Source organism: Notamacropus eugenii, chromosome 5, assembly GCF_028372415.1.
Source record: "Notamacropus eugenii isolate mMacEug1 chromosome 5, mMacEug1.pri_v2, whole genome shotgun sequence".
NCBI lineage: Eukaryota > Metazoa > Chordata > Mammalia > Diprotodontia > Macropodidae > Notamacropus > Notamacropus eugenii.
In genome coordinates, this window is record NC_092876.1 from 461071050 (window position 1) to 461093551 (window position 22502).

Genomic DNA, 22502 nt, shown 5'->3' on the forward strand with positions numbered 1-22502 from the left:
TCTGATACTACAGAATCCGTTTCCTTTATATCTTTTTCCCCTAGTTTCTTTGAAGTTCCTGACCTTTTTTCTTCCAAATGAATTTTATTATTTTTTTCTAACTGAGTAAGAAAATTTTTTAGTCATTTAATTGGAATGGCATTACATAAATAGATTAGTTAGGTAAAATTGTCATTTTTTAAGTTATTTTGGCTTTACCTACCCATAAACAACAAGTATTACTTCAGTTATTAAGATCTGATTTTATTTGTATAAAAAGTGTTTTATGTTTATGTTCATATAGTTTCTGTGTCTGTTTTGGCAGGTATACTCCTAGGTATTTTATACTGTCTTGTTATTTTAAATGATCTAAAACAATATTGGATAATATTGTTGACACAAAGTATAGTTTTCCTGTTTTTCTCTTTTGATTAAATCCTATTTTAGCTTTAACTTTGTCTGAGATCATGATTACTACCCTGACTTTTTTTACATAATAAATTGTACTCCTGACCTCTATTTTATCTTATGTGTATCTCTCATTTTTATAGCATTTCCTGAAAGCAATATATTGTTGCATTCAAATTTTTAATCTGCTGTGGTTTCCATTTTATGAGTAAATTCATCCCATTCCATTCTAAGCTATAAATTACTTGTATGTTCCTTCTACCTAACTTCTGCATAATAGTATATTATTGCTTTATAAATACCTTCCCTATTCTTGGAGTTCTACCATGACACTTTCAAGAATGCATAATAAAAGATACTGTAAGAGCACTGTCATTTTCCCGGCCTTCACTCAAAACTGAGACTCTTTTACCCGGTTTGCTTTACAGCCCAAGGAATGTTTCCTGTTGCCGGCAAAAGAGAAGGATGAAGGGGCCCCCAAGACCAAGAAGAGACGAAAGGTACTACTTACATTTAACTAACCACCAGCTGGGAGTTCTCTCACCACCTAATACTGCCTTTCTACTGAAGAGCTAGTCATAGAGTCCTTGTATTGGAAGTGACCCCCAGAGGTCATCTAGTGCCCCTCCTTCCACTATGGAGAGAATGAAGCTAAACCCTCCCAGGTATGAAACTCAGTAATTTTCCAAAGTTCCCCAGTTTCCAAAGAATAAGATCCATCTTCCCTTGATGACCCTGCCCAATACTTAGTGTAGTATACCTCAAAACAGTTCCCTCTGAACCTGCCTATGGTAACTAAAAATAACCTTGATTCACTTTGGCCAAGGTATCTGTGTAGGGAGTCTCTCAGTCTCCCTCTTAACACAGCTGAAAACCAGATTAATACTTGTCAGTCTGAATATTAAAAGGCAAAGTCAAGTCAACAAGTACTTATTCAGTGCCTACTGTTTACCACGCACTGGGCAAAAACAAGGCAAAAGACAGTCTTTGCCCTCAGTATACACAATAAATGAAAATAATCAACAGAGGGAAGGCTCTAGTATCAAGGGAGATCAGGAAAGATTTCTTTGAGAAGGTGGGATTTTAGCTGGGACTTAAAGGAAATCAGGGATATCAGGAGGCGAAGTAAGGAAAGAGAGCCCGTGAAAAGGGACAGAGTTGGTAGACCAGGTGTCTCATGTGAGGGACAGCAAGGAGGCCAGTGTCCCTGGTTCACTGAATAAGATGTAAGAAAGCTGATGAGGCAGGAGTGGGCCAGGTTATGAAGACCTTTAAATGCCAAATAGAGGATTTGTATTTGGAAGACTGATGCCACTATAAATTCCTCTATGTAGTTCAGCTTTGGAAATATAATGGTAAATATGGACCTTGCCATTCCGAAGATAACAGCAGCAGAGTTTTCCAAGCCTGCCAAAAAATAACAAAATCAAAGGATTCCTTACTGAAGTCAAGCAGAGAGAAAAGGATTTGGGTCTAAAGGAAAGAAGATGGATCCAAACCAATTACTTAACAATGGGCTTTTGGAAAAGTCTGTGTCTGTGTGTATATGTCTTCTTTCCTCACAAGGGGCCCAGATGGGAAGATGGGATGATATGCCAGGCTAATTGAGACTTGGCACATCCTAGAAAGAAATGAGTTCTGCTCTTTTTCTAGTAGTTCATAGCCTTCTGAAATGGCAAACCTTTGAGTGTTCAAGATCGGGCTGTCATTAAATAATTCTGGTTGAGGTCAACTCAGAATGTGCCCACGGATGACACAGTTTTGTAACATTTGATACTTTTGGCACAGATCTTGACCATTTGGGGCTGGAACAAGGAAATGAGAATAATATGGGACAGAAAGGAAGAGTAGGAAAGAGCCCAAGATGGCCCCATCTGATTAGTGCTTGGTAAAATAATTAAAAAGGAATGAGAAAAGGGAGCCTTGTACGTCTGAACAGATTCCAAAGGATAGGCTCTGTATCCTTGCTGTTCCTTGCAGGTCTCCTGTACTACCTTTCATTCCATTGAACAGCCGGAGTGCTGTCTCCCCAGATTTTGGTGAAGTACGTTACCACTTCTCGCAACTTTTACCCTGCTCCCAGAAAAAACAGCTGGGGACACGGGACTTCCCAAGTCTGCACAATAATTCTTTCAGAGCAGCGCTTCCAGTAAGTCATTGCACAACCGTAGAAGTATAAAAAAATAGAACCAAGAGAAACGAGGGCCTGACCACTTTATGATAGCTTCCCATGTTGCCGAGCAGCATTATCCATCTTTATCTAAATGAATATAGTGTCATGTTAAGTCCCAAGAACCCAGGTTCTCATAGGAGACATAGAACCCAGAGCCAAACAGGGCCTTAGGGATCAGCCCTTTGTTCTTTGAAGTACTTAGTTGTACCAGGAAATATTTAAGTTATTTTTCTCAAATTGTTTATTTGGGTTCCCATTCAAATTTGAGTTCTCACTGGGGACATTCATTCCTCTCACAGAACAGTTAAAATGCTATTAAAAACCAACCCATCAGAGGTCAAATACATTCTTAACCTTTGCCTTGCTCCTCTTCTTTCTTTCCAAACCTTAGAAGAAAATTTCTGACCTTCTTGCAAAATCAGAACCGAAGCCTGGAGTCCCTGAGGACTTACAGAAGCTGGTGATGGATCAGTTGAGCATCAAGCGCTCAGTGATTGAATTAGAAGAATTGAAACTGCCAGGTAGAGCTAAGCATCGTTGAAGGAATATTTGACCTGGAATTTTAGGAACACAATTTTTCTGTTCTCGTGTACCTGTTTATTTTGCAGTGTTCCCTTTAGGAACAGGTGAAGTTCATCATTTCCTAGATTTTTGTTTTATGCACACAGGAGAAACACTTTGTCTGAAAACTAAATTGTAATTTGTCCTTATTCCTCCAGAGATAGTTTAATTTTTACCTTATTTATCGAGTTTCATCGTACTGCTCGGTCCTAATTAATACAGATGACTAAGTTCATGAAGTGGTTACATTATTCAAATTTGCATATTTCCATTGGGTTGGAGACAGGTGCCATGTTCTGCATAATTATAACTTCTAGTAGGGTGAATTGAAATGTTCATGACCACTTCGTAGGAATGATTATTCAAACTAATTGGGATCTGGCCGACATTACAGGCAGAGTGGTAACCAGTGGTCAGCATTATCTATATTCTGTTGTATTTTTATTTACTTGGTTCAATATTTCCCAGTTACATCTTTGTCCAGTTCCCACATGGCCCACACCTCTGGTCTAGACAATTCTCTGCAGGCCTGTAATGGCCTTCCTAATTCCCCTCCTTGTCTGTGCTCTCTTCTCCCTCTTCACATTAGCTTATTTGATTGCTGTTGTGAGCTCCTTAAAAGCGCATCCTGAGCAGTTGGACTAAGTAGCCTTGAAGGTTCCATTCAGCTCTTACGCAATGGCCCTGGAACTCATTTCCTTTTGTGCTGTGTGTCTCTCAGTGAAGCAATAAACGTTTACTAAGGACCTACTATGTGCTGGGCACTGTGCTGATTGCTAGGGATACAGAAAGGGCCAAGAGACAGACTCTGCCCTCAGAAGTTTACAACCTAATAGCTTTACATGGTGCCTTGCACATAGTAGGTACTTCACTAATTCTTGTTGGGTTGGAATGAACTGAATATAGGATGGGGTTTTTTTTTAGCAGAAGTGACAAGAAGAGTCATAAACTATTGCTTATGGGCTGAGAATACATTCATAAAAATCATCTAATGGCTTATATAAAATAGTAATGGGAATCACTTTCTGGTGGTAGTTACCATTAACATTTACTTAAACATTTTCTTTGGCTGTCACCCTTGCCTAGCAGTATCTCTGCCCCCGAATCCCAAATGGGGTCATGAAGAGTCAGCCATGGCTGAGAACAGCCGCCCTTGTGCCTGGAATGCCCTCCCTCCTACCCCAACGACTGCCCTCCCCCAACTGCAGGAAGCCTTCCCCAGCCTCCCTTAGTCCTAGTGTCTTCTCTTTGTTCATTATCTCCTGTTTATCCCGTATGTAACTTGCTTTGTATGTATTTGTTCACATGTCTCTCCCATTCAGCTGTAAACTCTCCCAGATCAGAGCTTAGCCTGGGACCTGGCACACAGTAGGTCCTTAATAAATGTTTGTTGATTGAAGGTTTGAAAACTGCTTTACAAATATTATCTGATTTGAACCTCACAACAATCCGGGGTGGGTCCTATTGTCCCCCCACCATTTTCCTGATAAAGAAACTAAGGCAGATGAAGATGCCAAGACTTGCAAAGGATTAATAGCAGGCAGGAGCCGAAGTTGGATTTGAAGTCAGGTCTTCCTCACTCCAGGTCTAGCACTCTACCCATTGTGCCACCTTCCAGCCTTTGACATTTACTTAGGCCTTTTGCCTTTTTTATCACAGTCATTTCAGTCCCCATCCATCTCCCAGATTTATCCCTCTGTGACACAGAAAAACTGCATCTGACAGCGTATAGAACTCTCTGTTCTGCCCGTACAGTCACTTCCACCTCTCTGTTGTGACAAGGGAAGGCACACTTCATTACGTTTCCCAGGACATTCACTGGTTTTTCACTTACTCCAAGTATAACTTACCCATAGCGACTTTTCACAAAAACGGGCTGACTTACATTGTTGTCGTCCTCTTGCGTATTGTTCTCTTGGTTTTCCTTATTTTGCTATCAATTCATAGAAATCTTCCCATGTTTCTCTGAATTCCTCGTGTTTGTCATTTATTATTGCACAGTTATATTCTGTTCTGTTCATACACAATCATTTTTTGGGAAGCATTCCAGTGGCCCACCGGTTGGTTTTCAGTTTTTTACTGCTGCCATGTTCAGCTAGGCATTTGATGTTCCTCACACCCTGACTCCAGCCTTTCTTTCTTTGGCACATAGTAGGAGCTTAATAAATGCTTATTGACTGACAGACTGATTAGACCTTAGTCCCTCCTGCACACACACACACACACACACACACTCTCTCTCTCTCTCTCTCTCTCTCTCTCTCTCTCTCTCTCTCTCTCTCTCTCTCTCTCTCTCTCTCTTTTCCAGCCACACTGGCATACTTGCCATTGCCTACGTACAATGCTTCCCGCTCACACCTTTGCACAGGCTGGTGTCTCCCATGCCTGAGAGGCCCTCCTTTCTCACCTCCATTTCTTGGAATCCCCTTTTCTTTTTGAGGTTGAGCTCCAGTCCTGCCTCCTACTACAGGTCTGATTTCCATATGCTTCCCACCCAGTTGCTTTGTATTCATGTGTACTCTATATTAACTGTTTTCTTGAGCATATCCTCTTCACCCATCCACTCCCATGCCACGTCAGCTTCTTGAGAATGGGATCTATTCTGCTTTTGCCTTTGTACCCTCATCACCTACATTTATGCCTGGCATGTAGTAGGTGCTTAATAGATCCTTACAGAGTTGAAGTCTTCCTCCAGGGCCCGCTCTTCACTGTTCATGCACTGCTTCTCATCCACACATGCCAGGTTAATGAATTACATTATTTATTTATTATATGGAGTATTATAATTTTTTATACATGCACATATATATGTTGACACACATTCTCCCTGTAATGATTTTTTTTTTAATTGCTGGCATCTTTCCTTATTAGGCTTTACTAATTCCTTAAATGGAATCTATTGAGACTAATAAGGTGAGAAATTATGATTTGGTTTCTTTCACTCTTTTGTTTTTTGGAAGTCAAAGCCATTTGTCAAGCTGCATTTTTAAGAACCAGTGCCTCATCAGAAATGAAGAAAAGGTGTGGGCCTCCCTCCTCAAGCTTCCCTTAGCAGACAGGCCCATCCATGAGTGGGGAAGATCTTTAGCTCTCATTGCCATCACACCATTTTGAAAGCAATAATGATATTGAGAAGGTTGCATCCATGCAACCGTCATGGACTGATTTGCCCTTCACTCTTGGACGTTAGCCGGTCAGATACTCAGATATATACGTCAAAATTTGTTTAAATTTATCTTTTTAAGTCAGAAGTTTCCAAGTCAGAAGCTTCACGATGCCTTGGCTTCCTAGAATGTCTCCATTTGTCCCCAAAAATGTCAAGAAGTTTGAACGCTCTGTCTCTCGATCCCAGAGGTTTTCTCAGGCGGCTCCTCATGCCTGCCATGCTGAATCCCACCTTCTGCAGAAAACCTTTCTTCATTCTTCATTCTAGTGCCTTCCCTCTGTTGAGAATTTCCAGTTTGTCGTGTATATAACTTGATTATGCATAATTATTTGCTTATCATCTTTCCCATTAGACTGAATTCCTTGATAGCAAAGACTATCTTCTGCCTTTTTTTGTATCCCTAGCACTTAGCACAGAACTTGACATATAGTAGACAATTAATGTTTACGGGCTGAAGGTTGACTAACTCAGATCAGAACTGGGTCATAAATAGATGTCTTTGAATGAAGGCAGGGGGTAGCAGCCCACAATCAGTCCCACCACAAAGCTGTTCTGTGTAGATTGCTTTTTAGTGTTGACATAGGGGCATCTCTTCATGTACTACCTTTTTCTTTATCAAGGTTAATTTGATTTCCTCTTCCCATAAGAAGGCTATTTTTTCTTGAAGACTGGAAAAACAGAAAAAGAGTCTGGTCTCTGATTTTTTATGATTCCTTTGTGACATGCTTTTTATAAACACACATTAGGTTTGGAGAAACAATTTCCCCCGTCTGGTTCCATTCCAGCAAGAAAACCTTTTAGGCTGATGAAGCAACCTATTTCCATGTGAACAGTATCTGATGTCTGAGACTTGCCAAGCCCCAAATGCTCCAGCAGCTGTCAGAAATCATTCCAGGCAGCCGATGAGGCCAGGGAAAAGCAGTCCTGTCTGTGTGGTTTCATCTTATCAGTCAAATGTTAGACATTTTGTGCACAAACTTCCAATGAAGCTTGGTTTTGTCTGTTGCTACTTAGTGGATTTTTTCCCCTTTATCTCTTCCTGTGGACATACGTTCTTCCTAGGGAGAATTTATGAGGTAACAAGACAATTGCTGGTACTGTGTGACCCTAGGAAAGACCATGAGCCTTTATTCTCTTATATACAGTAAACTCATTATAGAGTCATTTTAAGGTTCTTGCCCTCTTTTGAGCTGTATCCCCAATTTTTTTGGTTAAGTTCAGTAACACCATCCCAGAGATTTGAAGTTGGAAGGGACCGTTTAGTCCAGCCCATACCTGAAAAAGCATCCACACTATAACACACCCAAGAGTGAGTTGTCTGGCCTCCACTGTAAAACCACCAGTTAGGGAGAAACCATTGCCTCCTAAAGAAGTCCCTTTACAAATAGCACTAGGTTAACCTGACATCAAGCTTACCTTGACCTCTTTACAATTTTAGTGACTGCTCCTGGTTTTGTCCTCTGATGAACAAAAGGAACTAGTTAACCAACCGTTTCATCTCTAGGTAGAGACTCTCACATCTACTCGTCTACCCTTAACCTTTTCCTAACCTCCAATCACATCTCCATCTCCCTATTAGACATCTAGAGTTGGATGTCCTATAGACATCTTAAGCTCACCATGTCCAAAACTGAACTCCTGTTTCCCCCAAACTCCTCTCCCTTTTTTACTGTCAAGGGTACCACCATCCTCCCAGTTGCCCAGGCTTAGAACCATAGTGCCATCTTTGACCTCTCCCTCTCTCTCTGTCTGTACTCTCTCTCCCTCTCTCCTTCTGTCCCCCTATGTCTAATCACTTATTTATACCATTGTAGCATCTCTGCCATCAAGCATCTCTTGCATTATCTCTTGCATATCATCCTGCATCTCTCCCATCAGATTGTGAGCTTCTCAGGGGCAGGAGCTGTCTCTCGCCTTTCTTTGCATCCCCAGTGCTTAACATTGCTCCTGGAACACATCAGGCGCTAAACAAGTGCTTACAACCTGGCTGTGCTAGTACCTCAGCCTCTGCATCATTTGGTTGCTCTCCAACTAAACCATGTCCTTTCTGAGCTGAGGCACACAGAGCTCCACACAGGGCTCCAGGTATGGTCTGACAGAGATAGGACAGAGAAAAGAGGTGTTGGCAGCTCCTTACTCCTGGAAGCTGCTCATCTGCAGCCCAAGATCGCATTAGCTGTTTTGGCTGATTCTTACTGAACTTGTTGGTTCAGTCATGTCTGACTCTTCGTGACCCCATTTGGGATTTTCTTGGCAAGGATATTGGAATGGTTTGTCATGTCCTTCTCCAGCTCATTTTACAGATGAGGAATCTGAGGCAAACAGGGTTAAGTGACTGGCCCAGGGTCACACAGCTAGGAGGTGTCTGAGGCTGGATTTGAACCCAAGAAGATGAGTCTTCCTGACTCCAGGCCTGGTGCTCTGTGCATCATAGTGTCATCTAGCTGCCAATATTGAGTTTATAGGCCACTAAATACCATCTTTTTTTTTTTTTTAGGATAAATTGCCATCTAACCATACCATTTATTCTTGTGAAGTTGTCTTTCTGAAACTGTTTTAGACATTGTGCTTACCCCCATTTAATTTCATCCTCAGTTTTCCCAGCTATAAAATGGGGAAATAGAATACGCACTAACCTGTTCCCACAGAGTCATCATTGAGGAGAGCACCTTACAAACCTTAAAGCATTCTATAAGTGTAAATTATGATTATTGTTTCCTATAATCCTCCTTAGGAAGAGAATTGCACTCAGATTACATAAGGGGAAAAGTGTTCTCGTGTTTTATAGTAAGAAATTGGAGACTGGGAAATGGGGCAAAGTGGATGAATATGGTATTGCTTTTCAAGAAATATGGAAGTTTCATTGGCCTGATATATACTATTATCTCTTTTCTGTTCTGCTAGTTTCAATAATTGATGTCAAAGGAGTGGGCATTCAGATAACTTTCTTTTATCCAAAAAGCCGTTAGTACGCCTGAAGTACAGAATAGTGGTTCACTCTAACAGATTTTCATTTTGTTAACTGGTTACCCATTTTGACCAAGCTCATCCTACCAACCTTGGATTAAATTCACTTTGTTGCCTAGAGGCAGCTCAGTGGAACCATGGGTTGAGCCCTGGACTGGCAGTCAGGAAGACCTGAGATCAAATCTAGCCTCACACACTTCCTAGCTGTGTAACCCAGAGCAAGTCAGTTAACCTCTTAATCTCAGTTACTCTAAACAAAATGAGATAACATCTGTAAAGTGTTTTACAAACCTTAAAGCACTATTTTAAGGCTTAAAGCTATTATTATGTTAACAAATTTTTATTGATAATTCCTTTTTCTTACTTCACCTACGTATCCCATGTATCCATTCTTCCCCTCCCAGAGAGCCATCTTTTATAACAAATAGTATTTTGGGGAGAGAAAAAGAAGTACAATTGATACTTTTAAAAAGTCTGAAAACATGCACCATGTGTAATACCTGTGTGCTCCCACATCCCTGGAGGGCTGGGTTGGGAGCATCTTCTCCTGTCTCTTCACTTGAGTACTGTTCGATCTCTTTAATGTTGTATTGACTTTTGATTTGTTGTCATGTGGTCATCCTTTCCATTCCCATTGTAGCAGTCACTGTGCATCGTTTTCTTGGCTCTGCTTACTTCACTGTGCATCAGTTCATGTAGATCTTGGCGTTCTTCTCTGTATTCATCACATAGGTATCAGAGAAAATTGATAAGAAGATTTCTCCCCATTTGCCCACTTTCCTTCCTATCCTCGATGCATTCATGCGGTCTGTGCAGAAGCTTTCATTTTCAGGTTCCCTCTTCTTCCGTTAACACAGTGTTAGGTTCCATCAGTTACTTGGCTCTTTTTTTAAGATGACCCTGTTACCGCTGGCTCTCCTCCCGTCACCCCTGACCACCTCTTCTCATTTAATCCACCTGTTTTCCCCTGTTGAGGCCAAGCCTCAGTGAGGGTCAATTCCTGGGTTTAGGATTATTGTTTGTTTTTTTTCTTTTTTTACCTTTGAATTCTAGGTATCCTAGACCACCTAAAGTTGCTTTATCTTTGGCATATAATTTCTATTTTGGAAAGATTTAAAAGGTTGTGAGGATCTGTCTGGTCCACCGTCTTACTGCTCATATGCTAGTTATTATCATTTTAGCCGGTATCGTTAAAATTCTCTATAAAAACATCTTTTTTTATGTTTGTAGATTCCTGTTTCCTCCCAGCCAATGATCTGTCTCATAGCCTTTCTTCCTATCTAAAACAAAGTAAGTAAACTCCAATATACTTTTGCTTTACCAAATTGTCATTATTCTGTTGAAGAGATCTTTTGTGTTTAAGAGGTCCATCCCGATTATTTCCAAGAAGCTCTTTCCTATTCTTATTTCCTGCCTGCATACCTTTGCAAAAGGTTTGTCCTTCTTGCCTAGAAAGCACTCCCTCCATAGTTCTCCCTGTTAGGTTCCCAGCTTCCCTTAATGTTTGCCTCAGTTGCCAACTCCAGCAGGAAGCCCTTCTGGATTCCCTTGAATCTGTCTTCTGTCTTCTCTATCTTCTCTCCCTTCTCAAATTATCTTCCATTTACTTACTAGTATACAAGTTACTGCTCCCTTAGAGAAGGGAAGCTTCTTCAAGACAGGGACAGATTTTCCTTTTTGCCTTCATGTCCCCAGCACCTAAGACAGTGCCGCCACACTTAGCAGATACTTAATAATTAAATTAAATTGAATAATAATCATTTGATCATTAATCAGTTTGATTATTTATTAATAATAATCATTCATTGAATTTGCTAGTTAAAAGATGACATTTTAAAAACAAAATTATCTTGAACAGATTTTATTTTTAAGTAGAAGTTCAGTAATGATCTTATTCAGTTTCTAAATTTGAGTTTTATTTTGTGTTTTTTTATAGGGTTCTTGTTATGAAATGGTAGGGAACAGATTGAGGGGGAAAAGGGGCTTGCCTCTCTTTTTAATTTATTAAAAAGTATAGGACAGATTTGCTTCATGACCTAAATCTCTTCATCTCTGGGCTTTAGGATTTTCTTTTTTCTTATCTGTAAAAGGAGGGGTCAAGCTTGGTAAGAGAAGCCCGGTGACATTATATTATATATTATATTATAGAGCATCAGATTTCTAGTCAAAGCCCCTAACTGCCTGTGTAACCTTGGTCTGCTGTCTTTAAAATGATGACCTCCCTTTGTGTTTTTAACAGTCTGTCCCAAATGGGCCAAACTTCGCAAGAACCACAAGGAGAAGAAGTCACTGGTGATGTTGATCATCTGTAGCTCTGCACTGCGAGCCTTGGAACTCATTAGGTTTGTAGTTAGTTCTCTGTGCCAGGCACTGTGCTAAATACTTTACCATTAATATCTCATTTGATTCCCACAATAACTCTGGAAGGAGGTGTATTTTTATCCCCATTTGACAAATGAGGAAACTGAGGAAAACAGGTCAAGTGACTTGGCCAGGGTTACACAGATAGTAAGTGACTAAAGCTGGATTTTAACTCAGATCTTTGTAACTCCAAACCCAACATTTTATCCCCTATGTCGTCCTCTCCCCTACTACCACTCCCACCTAAAAATCCCCATCTTCTTAGGCATAATTAGGAAAGAAAAGAATATCTAGTTATTTCTCAGATACCTTTAGCAGTACATGGCTCATAAGGAAATATATTTTGCATGACTGCATATGTCATAATCTGTATCAAAGTGCTTGCCTTCTCAAGGAGGGGGCAGAGGAGGGAGGGAGGAAATTTAGAACTCAAAAATTATAAAAAACTGAATGTTAAATATTGTTTTTACGTGTAATTGAGAAAAATAAAATGAAAGTATTCTTTTCAAAAGCCCAAATGCTTTAGGCAAGACTGACTAAGCAAAATCTACAAATGATAATATTCTTAGGCTGATATCCCAATGAACTGTTTATTAGAGCAGCCAACAATTAAGTAGTATGTAGGTTTAAAATTTTACCTTCTCTCCTATCCTCTACCCATTTTTCTTTGGAAGAGATGCCAGTGAACAGTAAAATGAACAGATTGGAAGGAGGGGGCTTGAGATAAACTGAATATCCTCTGACTAGCTAAAACTGCTATTAATTTGCAGATAAATGAACTTGTAATTCAGCATATTCTCAAATTAAAAGGCAAACTTGGGAGCTCAGAGCTTCTTTTGAAATGTTCAAAGGCTCAAAATAAGTCTGTAAGTTGGAACTAATTAGCCCTTATTAGAGTACCTGTGCATTAGTACCCACTGTGTACTGAACCCTCGGTTGCTATAGAGAGATCTGGAGGAAAGCAGACATGTGGTCCAATAAATAATAAGCTTCTTCAGGGCAAGGACTAGCGGTTCCATTTTTGTCTTTTTTAATCCCAGCTCATAGTAAAGTGCCTTGAAGATAAAAAATGATATCCTTAATAAATATATCATATAAATATAAGTCAATCAATCAATTCAGGAGTCCCTGATTGTCTTAGGAAAGTTTCTGTCCCCCAGACCTAGAATGCACCCACTGACCCCTCCTAAATTTCACCTCTCTCTGTTAAACCCTTTGGTCCTCCACAATCCAGTTCAGATTCCCATACCTCCATAAACCCTTCACAAACCCTCCAGCCAAAGGCAATCTCTCGTTGCTCAGGTCTCCCATAGCACTTTGTCCGTACCATCCCTATGAACTTAGCAACATCTAGGCAGCAACAAGGTGGATAGAGGATAGAGTAGAGGGCCTGGGGTCAGGAAGAATCACCTTCATTAGTTGTATGGCCCTGGGCAAGTCACTTAACCCTGTTTGCCTCTGTTTCCTCATCTGTAAAATGAGTTGGACAAGGCAATGACAAACCACTCCAGTATCTTGGCCAAGAGAACCCCAAATGGGGTCACAAAGAGTCAGACGTGACTGAAAATAGCTGAATAACAAAATTCATGTATCATGAAGTGTTCTTGTCTTCTGCCCACTACTAGATTATAAGCCCTCTGAGGTCCTGGCTGTGTCTCATGTATCTTTGTGTATCTCTAGTGCCTAGCTGTATTCTTTCACAGAATAAATGCTGTCTAAACCGTGGTTAAGTTAATTAAGTGTACACATGAAATTAAGCCCATTTACCAAGTGGAACAGTTTTCAGTAAAGGCTTCTTTCACAGCCCGGTAGCTCTAGCTGCTCATAGGCAGAGGTGGGGACAGGCACCGTGGTGATTATGCAGCTTTAAATCTTGCTCTCTGGATAAGCCACCTCTAGCCTTGTCAAAACTACCACCTGTTTGTTGTAGGCTGTAGGACAGCGTGTCCATAAGAGCACAGCATTCTAAAACATACCCCCAAAATATGCTGTAATCTATACATCTACGTAAAAGCAGAGATAATACCAAGAGAAGGGGCGGTCCAATCCAGGGAGAGATTCAGCACATAGTATTGCTTCTTATGTACAGGAGGGTCTGCTATATGGTGGAGGTATGAAGAAGTTAATCTACAAAGGACCTTACCTTCAAAGAGCTTACAGTTTAATGGAGGGAGGGGCAGGGAAGGAGACTTGGGATTATAACTACGTTTTTATTTGTATTATTATATTTTTTGATGATTTCTATGAATAGGTATTATAGAAAATAGACCATAATAAAGACAAAAGAGCTATCCAGGCAAATAAATACTGAGAAAATGTGAATAGTAACAGATTACTTTTCAGAGGAAATCAGGGAAGGCTTCATGGAGGAGGTAGTCCTTAAAAACAAAGAAAAGAATTTCAACAGGAGATGGTGTGAAAGGAATCACAAAACCTCAGAAGTAGAGGGACCTCAGAGGCCATCTAGTGCAAGGGTTCTTAATCTTCTAAGAGTCTTGGGAGTTGCAAGATAATATTTGTAAAGCAGTTAGCCCAGTGCCTGGCACATAGTAGGCACTTAATAAAGTTCTGTTCTCTTCCCGTTCCCCACTTCATGGATGCCTTTCACAGTCTTCTGAAACCTCTGGGCCCCTTCTTAGAATAATGGTTTGAAACACATAAAATAAAATGCATAGGGTTACAAAGACAAGCACTTATATTGAAAGTTATCAAATGAAAAAAGTTTTGTGACATGGAAATGTATCTTGCAGCAGGCCTAATAACTATAATACTGTCTAAGTAGCCATGTGTGTAAATGGGATTTCAAGATACCTTCAGCAACTCTTGTTGTGATATAAAAATATCCATGCTTTCTAGTGACAAAATCCTGAGTACTGCTGCTGCTACAGTGGTTTGTCGCCTACACTCCTGAAGGAAAGGCTAAATTTCAGTTAGAGGTCAGTGAAAATAAAGATTAATTTTTTTCCTATCCAAGCACATGGACCTTGTGAAATTCAGGAGTCTGATCCAGCTCAGACTCACACAGGAATAAGCGCTTTCTACGTTATTCTCAAAAAGGGCCACCCAGCCTCCAAATGAAGATCTCTGGGAAAGGGGAGCTCATTCTCTCCTGAGTTAATAACCCATTTCCCTGAGGAAGTATTTCCTCAAAATGTCTCTCTGAAGCTTCTAATTCTGCCTTCTAGAGACTAGTAAAGCAAATAACTCCCCTTAGACACGCTAGTACTTCAGATGCTTGGAGACATCCACAGTGGCTCCGCTCTCCACCCTCCGGACTCCCAGCCCCACCACTCTTGTTTTTTGTAGGTTAAACTTCCCGGTTATTTTAACTAAATATTGTGAGGCATGATCTTAAGGCTCCTTGCCACCTTGATTGCTTCTTTCTGAGGGAAATCTACATTTTGTCCATGGTCTCCTTAAACTGTGGCACTTAAAACTGCCTCCAGATCTAGCCAGAGCAGAACAGCAGGACTCCTTCGTTCTGGGCTCGATTCTTCTCTTACTGACATGTGATTTAACCAGTGTGATCCTGCAGTCCACTTAAAGCCCCAGATCTTCTTCATACAAACTGTGGCTAGCCAACAACGTCTGTGCTTCCACATGTTCCAGGGACAATGGATGGCTCTCACAAATATGCGCAAGAGAAATTTGGGGAATAGCTAATAATCTGATTTAACTAAACTGTGGAGTATGGAAGAATCCTATGAAACAAAACTGGAAAAGCAGGTTGGAGCCAGTCTGTGGAGAGCCTTAAATGTCAGGCTGAAGAGCTTGCATATTATCCTGAAAGCAGTAGGGAGCCATTGAAGGTTTTTTTAAGGCTTTTATTACACAGTATAAGCAATGAGGAAAATTATATCAATTTGAAAGTTACAATATTAATTCCATACCCTAAATAAGAAAGCACCATATTTTAAAATTACATGAATAAGAAATAATTGAAAACTGTATACATTAAAATGGTCTATGTACTAGTAGATAATTATGAAATTCAGAATTATGAAATAAAGCCTTTTCTTTACCAAAGGTCTAAATATAAATTTCTAGTACTATAATATTTGCAAAGATGATCTTCATTATGGCAGACAAGGATAAAATGACACGGTAATGATGAGGTAGCAGAAAAAGACAAGGTGGGACTTCCTTGGGGAAGTAACACGTAAAGGTTAACATTGCTTTCTTTGCATTCATCTGTCTAGTTATAAATATGGGAATATTCTTATAACTTCTGAAGGGGTGACATGCTATAACATGTACAGTAGATAGATCCACTTGGTAGCTCTTTGTAGTGCAAGCACTAGAGAGACAGGGTGGTCAATGATCAGAATGGAATAAGGTTTATCCAGGGAAGGCTTAACTAAGGGAGGTGAGTTTTGGATGAGATTTCAACATAAAGAGTGTTACCAAATAAACATGAGATTAGGGAATTTGCTTGACTATAGACATACATTTATGTATTAACCCTATGTCTGAATTTAGAAGAATACTTAATAAGCCACTGACTTTTAGCTTTTCTCTCTTAAATACATTTGTACCTTTAAACAACCCCACGTAAGCCTTTCTTCTCTCCAAAATAGGTCCAACCTTCATCAATAGTTTTTCCCTAAAAATCACTGTAGCCCTAAAAAGTCTCTGGGTGTTTTTCAGTCTTATACATTGAGCTGCTCCACCTGCTGTCTTAAGAATTCATATCAACTTTTCATTGCTAATAAGGAGAAAAAATATGCTGTCACCATTTTTTGCCATTTTGAAACATTAAGTAGAAAAAATTAATTCCAGATTTAAAATCTGCTTGCAAAGAGCTTGGTCCAGGAAGGGCCTTCCTCTCAAATTGATTTGAGCATTAAATGTGGTTAAATACCTTTTGAGGAGAGAAAAACACACTTCTGCCATACCAGGTTTACCAGTTCGCAGTGTTTTCGGGTTCTCTTATAATCGTACAATCTCCTCCAAGGTTAGATTTGACAGATGATCTGAAACAGGGGTTGGCTCCTGTATAGGCACACTAAGTTCTCTTTATAAAGACTGCTGCTGGAGTAACCCTCAATTTTTTACCCATTGCTCTTTCAGAGCTGTGTGCTGGGCATTAATGTCCCTTAAAGCGTGTTCTTCGCCAGCTTAAGCAGTTAGAAAGCACCCTAAGTAACCAGCCAATGTTAAGGATTAGTTTAAATACAAAAGAATCCATTATTCTGGGTCCTTAGACGTGGCTCATTGTTCTACAAATTCAAATATGGCATGTGTCACATCACATTGCCTGAAGTATAACTGTAACACACAATAAAATCCTTATCTGCAAAAGAGACTCAGGGAGCACATGAGATCCATCTTCAAGCAGTTGAAGGGTTATTCTGAGAAAGAAAAGTTTTACTTATTTTATGTGGCTCCAGAGTGCAGAAATTTAGGCTTGGTGGAAAAGCAAAACCTTCCAGCAATTAGAGTGGACCCCAAATCAGAATATATTGGATTTCCCCTCCCTAGCATTTAAATAAATGTTGGAGAACCATTTGTGGATGTATTCTAGAGCGAGTCTTCCTCATGTAGGAGTCATACTCAGTAACCTTTGAGATCTCTTCCAACTCTCATTCTGCCATAAAATAGAATGTGGATGCTAATGGCCCCAGTAGTAGCATCCCCTAAAGGTATTATCTTTCCCTCAGAATGTTATATGCAAGGAAAGACTTGAACCTCAAGTCTTTATCTGAATTATGGGCAGGGCTGTGCTGGAGACCATTGTTAAAATGCCAGTGTGAGCCTTTATGCCTTGAAAATCAGTAAACTACAAATCGGGACTTGTTTTGTTATTGTGTTGGGCCATCTAGACTTAAGAAAATCATGAAGAAAATGTAAAACTGTATCCTGCCTGTTTTTTTTTTTTCTGTAGGAGAGCCAATTGTTAAACCTCATCAGTTCGTCATTGATTATAGAAATTGCCTTCCTCTTCCATTCATTTGTTTGTTTGTCTATTTTTCCACTAGATCGACGTCAGCATTCAAAGGGGAATGCAAAGTGCTGAAGTTATTTGCAAAGCACATAAAGGTGAGGAAAGAGTCTGTGGTACACTAACCACCGTAGCTGATGGGAGAGAACCCCTGATAGCAGTGTGGGTGGACACACATGGTGTTCTTCAGTCTCTTTTCCCCTAACCTTTCTTCTCATTCATTTTTGTTGTTATGAAAAGTCATGCCTGACTTTTCATGACTCCGTGAACCACAGTCGTCCAGGTCTTTCTATTCTCCACTATCTCTCGGTCTGTCCAAGCTCACGTTTGATGCTTCCGTGACACGACCCATCTCAGCCTCTGCCTTCCCCTTTTCCTTTTGCCTTCAGTCTTCCCCAACGTCATGGCCTTTTCCAGCGAGTCCTGTCTTCTCATTGTGTAACCAAAGTATTTCAGCTTCCGTATTGGACCTTCCAGTAAATAGCCCAAGTTAATTTTTTTAAGGTCTGGTTGATTTGATTTCCTTGCTGTCCAAAGGATTCTCAAAAGTCTTCTCCACCACCACAATTCAAAATCATTGATTCTGTGACTCTCAGTTTTCCTTATAGTTCAAATCTCACAGCCATCCGTTGTTACTAGAAAAACAATAGGTTTGATTACATGGATCTTTGCTGCTGCCCAGATTTGCCATGGTTCTCCTTCCAAGGAGCAGGCATCTTTTAATTTCATGACTGCAGTCACCATCTACAGCGATCTTGGACCCCAAGAATATAAACTCTGACGCTGCATCGCTTTCTTCTCCCTTGATGTGCCAGGAGGTGATGGGACCAGTTGTCATCTTAGTTTTTCTGATATGCTTCAAGCCAGCTTTTACCCTCTCTACTTTCACTCTCATTAATAGGCATTCTCTCTGTCATCCTTCCTTTAGTCTGGAATCCATTGGGTTATTCAGTCCATCAGAAAACATATTAAGCACCTACTATGTGCTTGCTAGGCACCGCACTTAGTGATGGGAATACGATGAAAGTTAAAAAAAAGAATTGTCCCTGTTCTTGGGACTGTCAGTCTAATAGGAGAGTAACGTGCAAAGAACCATGTATGAAAACGTTGTAGGCAGGTTAAATAGGAAATAACAACAGAGGGAAGGTAGTAGAATCAAGGAGGAGCTGGCAACCCGTGGGGGGAGAGCCGGTGAACATTCTCTGAGCTGGGAGATGGAGAGTCTTCTCTTCCAAGGAACAGCAAGGAGGGCGGTGTCAATGGATCAGTGAGATGGTGCTGAGGCTTCCACCAGGAAGACCTGAGTTCAAATCCTCCTTCAGGCAACTCGCATGCTGTGTTATGCTGGTCAAGTCACTTAGTATCTTGGTCTCAACTTCCTTATCTGTAAAATAGCGATAATAAGAGCACCTAAATCAAAGGGGTTTTGCGAAGCTCAAATGACTGGATATATGTAGAGCACTTCATAAACTGTAAAGTGCTGTATAAATGCCAGTTATCAGACCTAGGGCTGTAGGGCTGCAGACTCACATGCCTGTTTTCATGAGATGGGATCACCATATGCTACAATAGACTCTGCCAGTGACTGTCCTTGAACCCTTTTTCCACCCTTTATCTTTGAGAGACTTCTCTAAACTTGCCTATTCTGAAAGTCCTTTCTTTTGACACCCCTTTCCTCTCCTGTCTTGGATCAGATTCAGGAGCAAGTAAAGTTATTGGAGAAAGGTGTGGTGCATCTGGGAGTGGGAACACCTGGAAGAATCAAAGCGCTCATTCAGCAAGGTAGGAACCTTGGGGCCTAAGGGTGGCCCAGAGCCTCCCAGCTAACTGTTGACTAATGGAATGGGTGAGAAAATGGAACCCACTTAACCTGGATTAGATCTAAAAGTTGAAAGCGACTGTCTGGCTGTCATGGTACCACAGATTCTGACAGAGGACTAAAGGATAAAACCTGTTGGAATGGAAGTAGAGTTTTTAGGTCTTTCTGTAGACCACAAGGGTACTTACACAAAGAGATAGATAAGTCAATCAGCATTTTTTGAGCGTAATCATTCCTTTCCCTACACGTTAGAATACACAAGGAAATTTAAAACAAAATCCCTGCTGTCAAGAAACTTATATTCATAAAGACAAGACACTTATGCAGAAAACGTAAGTAAGATCCAGAGCAGAAAAATATAAGTGCCGAGTGTTGACAGGAAGTGCTCTGGGAGTTCAGAAATGTGAGGGATCCCTCTGGGCTGGGGCAATCTGAGAGGTGCCATGGAAGCTAGATCTCGAAATCCAGATGGGATTCAGAGGGGTGGGGAGGAGAAAGGCAAATATGCCGAGGCACGATGTGAAGCAGTAGCACCGGGATGGGAAATGCATCCATCTGGCAGAAGCAGAGGCTTTGCGCAGAGGGAAATAACTTGATAGAAAGTACCTTGAAGGCCATCAGATGTATCCAGGAGCCATTCGAGGTTTTTCAGCAGGGCCTCAGAATGCAATTAGGATTTTCTGTTTTCATGTGAGATACCAAAGTTGTATGAGATAGCGGTCTGCCCAGAAGTCAGAGGCCATCTTTTTCTTTCCTTCCTGGAAACTAGTTCTCACTGATGTTTTCTGTGAAAATAACAAATAACAATCCTTTCATATAATGCTTTAAGGTTTACAGAATAAGGAAAAAGAAGCTTAAAGACATTAATTGCCTTGCCCTGAGCCCCAAGATGCACAAAGCCCCTTCTGTGAACATAATGAAGTTAAGTGGCTTGCCCAAGGTTCCTCAGCTAGGTTGTGCTGGAGCTGACCCTCCCAGACCCACTTCTTCAGAAAATAGGAGGGGTATTTTCTCCCCACCTTCCCACCCACTTGTACTGAGTAGCAGTATTGGGTAGAAAAGTACGAGGAGGCTCAGACTTCATTTCTAGGCCTAGTGAGATGGAGGGATATATAAAACACATTTTGGAAAGAACACACGAAGCAGGAGACCACTCTGCCATATTCTCACTGCGTGACTCTTGAGGTGTATGGGATATGCAGGGGGCACCTAGCCTCTCTGGGTTGAGGGTTGCCCATCATCTTGGGTGTCCACCTGTCACCCATCTCATCTGTGGCTCCAAAAAGCTGTGGCATGTGAGGGGCCACACCCCAGTAAATATCTGAGCAGACAGGATAAACCAGGCTGAGGATAACTGACAGACCTCAAACCTGTCAGTGAGTAAGTAAGAGAGAGGTTTACCCAAACATGAAGACTTCCCCCATTCCCAATCCCTCCCCCATCAACACCCGGGCAGAATGGGCTGATGAGAACAGTATGTTCCGACAGCCATGAAAGTGGCGGAAGCAGGCACTGTGGAGCGCTTAGAACTTGGTCAGACATCAAAGACACCAAAGCTATCCATCCATCCTGGGTCATCGCCAGCCTTTTTTTTCCCTGAACTTAAGTGAAACAAGCATTTCCATAACACGGCAGAAGAGGAAAAAGAGACAATTGTACACAAACCTGTAAATCCATTGTGGACAAAATACACAACAAAGTTATGATCTCACTGGATCAAAGAGTAAAGGCAGTTTAATAACTCGGGGCCTAATTCCAGACTGCTGTCCAGATGTGGCCTGGTATTATTAATGAGTACTAGGAGGATGCCTTTATTTCCCTCTACTACCTAAATAAATGATATAAATTTGAAAATATTATGTACATGTTTAATAAAGCTACCATGTAACTTTTTTCTTTCCTCCCCCTCCTTCCTAGAGATTAATAAAATTGAGTGCTAAGAAAACTGTTGAATTCATAAATAAAACTAGGAGTTGCTTTTATGCAAACACTAATGGAACAGGTAAACCACTAGTTAATATGATTTTTAAAAAGAGGAAGAAAACCAAATCACTAGCAGTAAAAAGGAAAAGGGGGAATACACCGCTAACAAAGACAAAATCAAAGCAGTGAGTTATTTTGTCAATTATATGCCAATAAATTTAACAATTTAAGTGAACTAGAAGAACGTTTACAAAGCTCTAAACTGCCTAGATGAGCCGAAGAGGAAATAGAACATCTAAATGGATCTTATTTTGGAAAAAGTCATTGAGCAGGTCGTAAACGAGCTTCCTAAGAACAAAGCACCGCAACTAGACAGATTCATACGTGAATTCCATCAAACATTTCAAGGCCAGACATCTTGACTTTTGTCCTGCCCTGGACTGCTGGGACTCTGGAAGAGAGTGAGACTGGCGATTTTGTGCAGCTCTGCCTCCCATCCAGCCCCTGCACAAGTCAGGACATTGCCTGCGATGTCATCGGTCCTCTTCAGAAACAAAGGAGGAGCATGACTCTTGGCCAAGTCAAGCTCTCTGGGAGGAAAGAATGAGGATATTAGACTAAGTGATCACTCCTAAAGATACCTGGTAATAGTACATGTGGTTGACTTACTCAGGTTAATTATTTTTAAGTCTGAACAGAGCCCATCATCCTGACTTTCCCTCCTAACAATTATAATAGATGCTGAAGATTCACCACACGACTTGGTTGCCCCTGCTTCCGTCTGACTCTCCTCTCCAGGGGTCCCACAGATGAGTCTGACATCTCTCCCCTGAAGGGCCACTAACCCCAAACCGCAGGACGCATCTTACCAAATGGTTGCCAGAGATGAAAACTGAGCCTCTGTGGTGTCATGTAATGGTGGCTCAGGGTGGATTTCCTGCCAGGACATGAGCTTAACAACAGTAGTTTCCCTGCCTTTGTGTTTTTCCTCAGAACCAGGGGCAGGATTAGAGGGTGAGGAAATCAGAAAAATGGTTGCATTTGTTTCCCACCGGGCCAGGGGAACGTATAATGTCCTGGGATTAGCTGCCTGGGGAGAGGACAGCGGCGGCTGTAAAAGTGACCGAAAGAGGGGGAGGAGGGAAAAGTCACTTTGATAAGCTCGTGCCATGTGATTTTCACCAGAACGGATCTCTCTGACCCT

At 41.0% G+C, this 22502-nt stretch overlaps 1 protein-coding gene and 1 long non-coding RNA gene across 11 annotated transcripts in view; one reads left to right on the plus strand and one right to left on the minus strand.

The window, feature by feature from the left end:
• CMSS1 (cms1 ribosomal small subunit homolog) overlaps positions 1–22502 on the plus strand; it is a 414416-nt gene that overhangs the window by 389210 nt on the left and 2704 nt on the right. For 5 of the 10 annotated variants that reach the window (XM_072615376.1, XM_072615379.1, XM_072615375.1 and 2 more), the window contains 7 exons: positions 816–887; positions 2368–2536; positions 2952–3081; positions 10485–10544; positions 11494–11596; positions 17594–17654; positions 19251–19338. In XM_072615376.1, the coding sequence (XP_072471477.1) occupies positions 853–887; positions 2368–2536; positions 2952–3081; positions 10485–10544; positions 11494–11596; positions 17594–17654; positions 19251–19338 (646 nt within the window). In that variant the 5' untranslated portion in view covers positions 816–852. The remainder of the gene's footprint in view (positions 1–815; positions 888–2367; positions 2537–2951; positions 3082–10484; positions 10545–11493; positions 11597–17593; positions 17655–19250; positions 19339–22502) is intronic. The other 5 variants (XM_072615384.1, XM_072615382.1, XM_072615374.1 and 2 more) reach the window with 2 other exon arrangements.
• On the minus strand, positions 15478–22501 carry LOC140507273 (uncharacterized). The gene is made up of 3 exons (XR_011968274.1): positions 22168–22501; positions 19982–20160; positions 15478–18940 (listed from the first exon to the last, which is right to left on the minus strand). It is a non-coding gene; the product is annotated as an uncharacterized lncRNA (long non-coding RNA).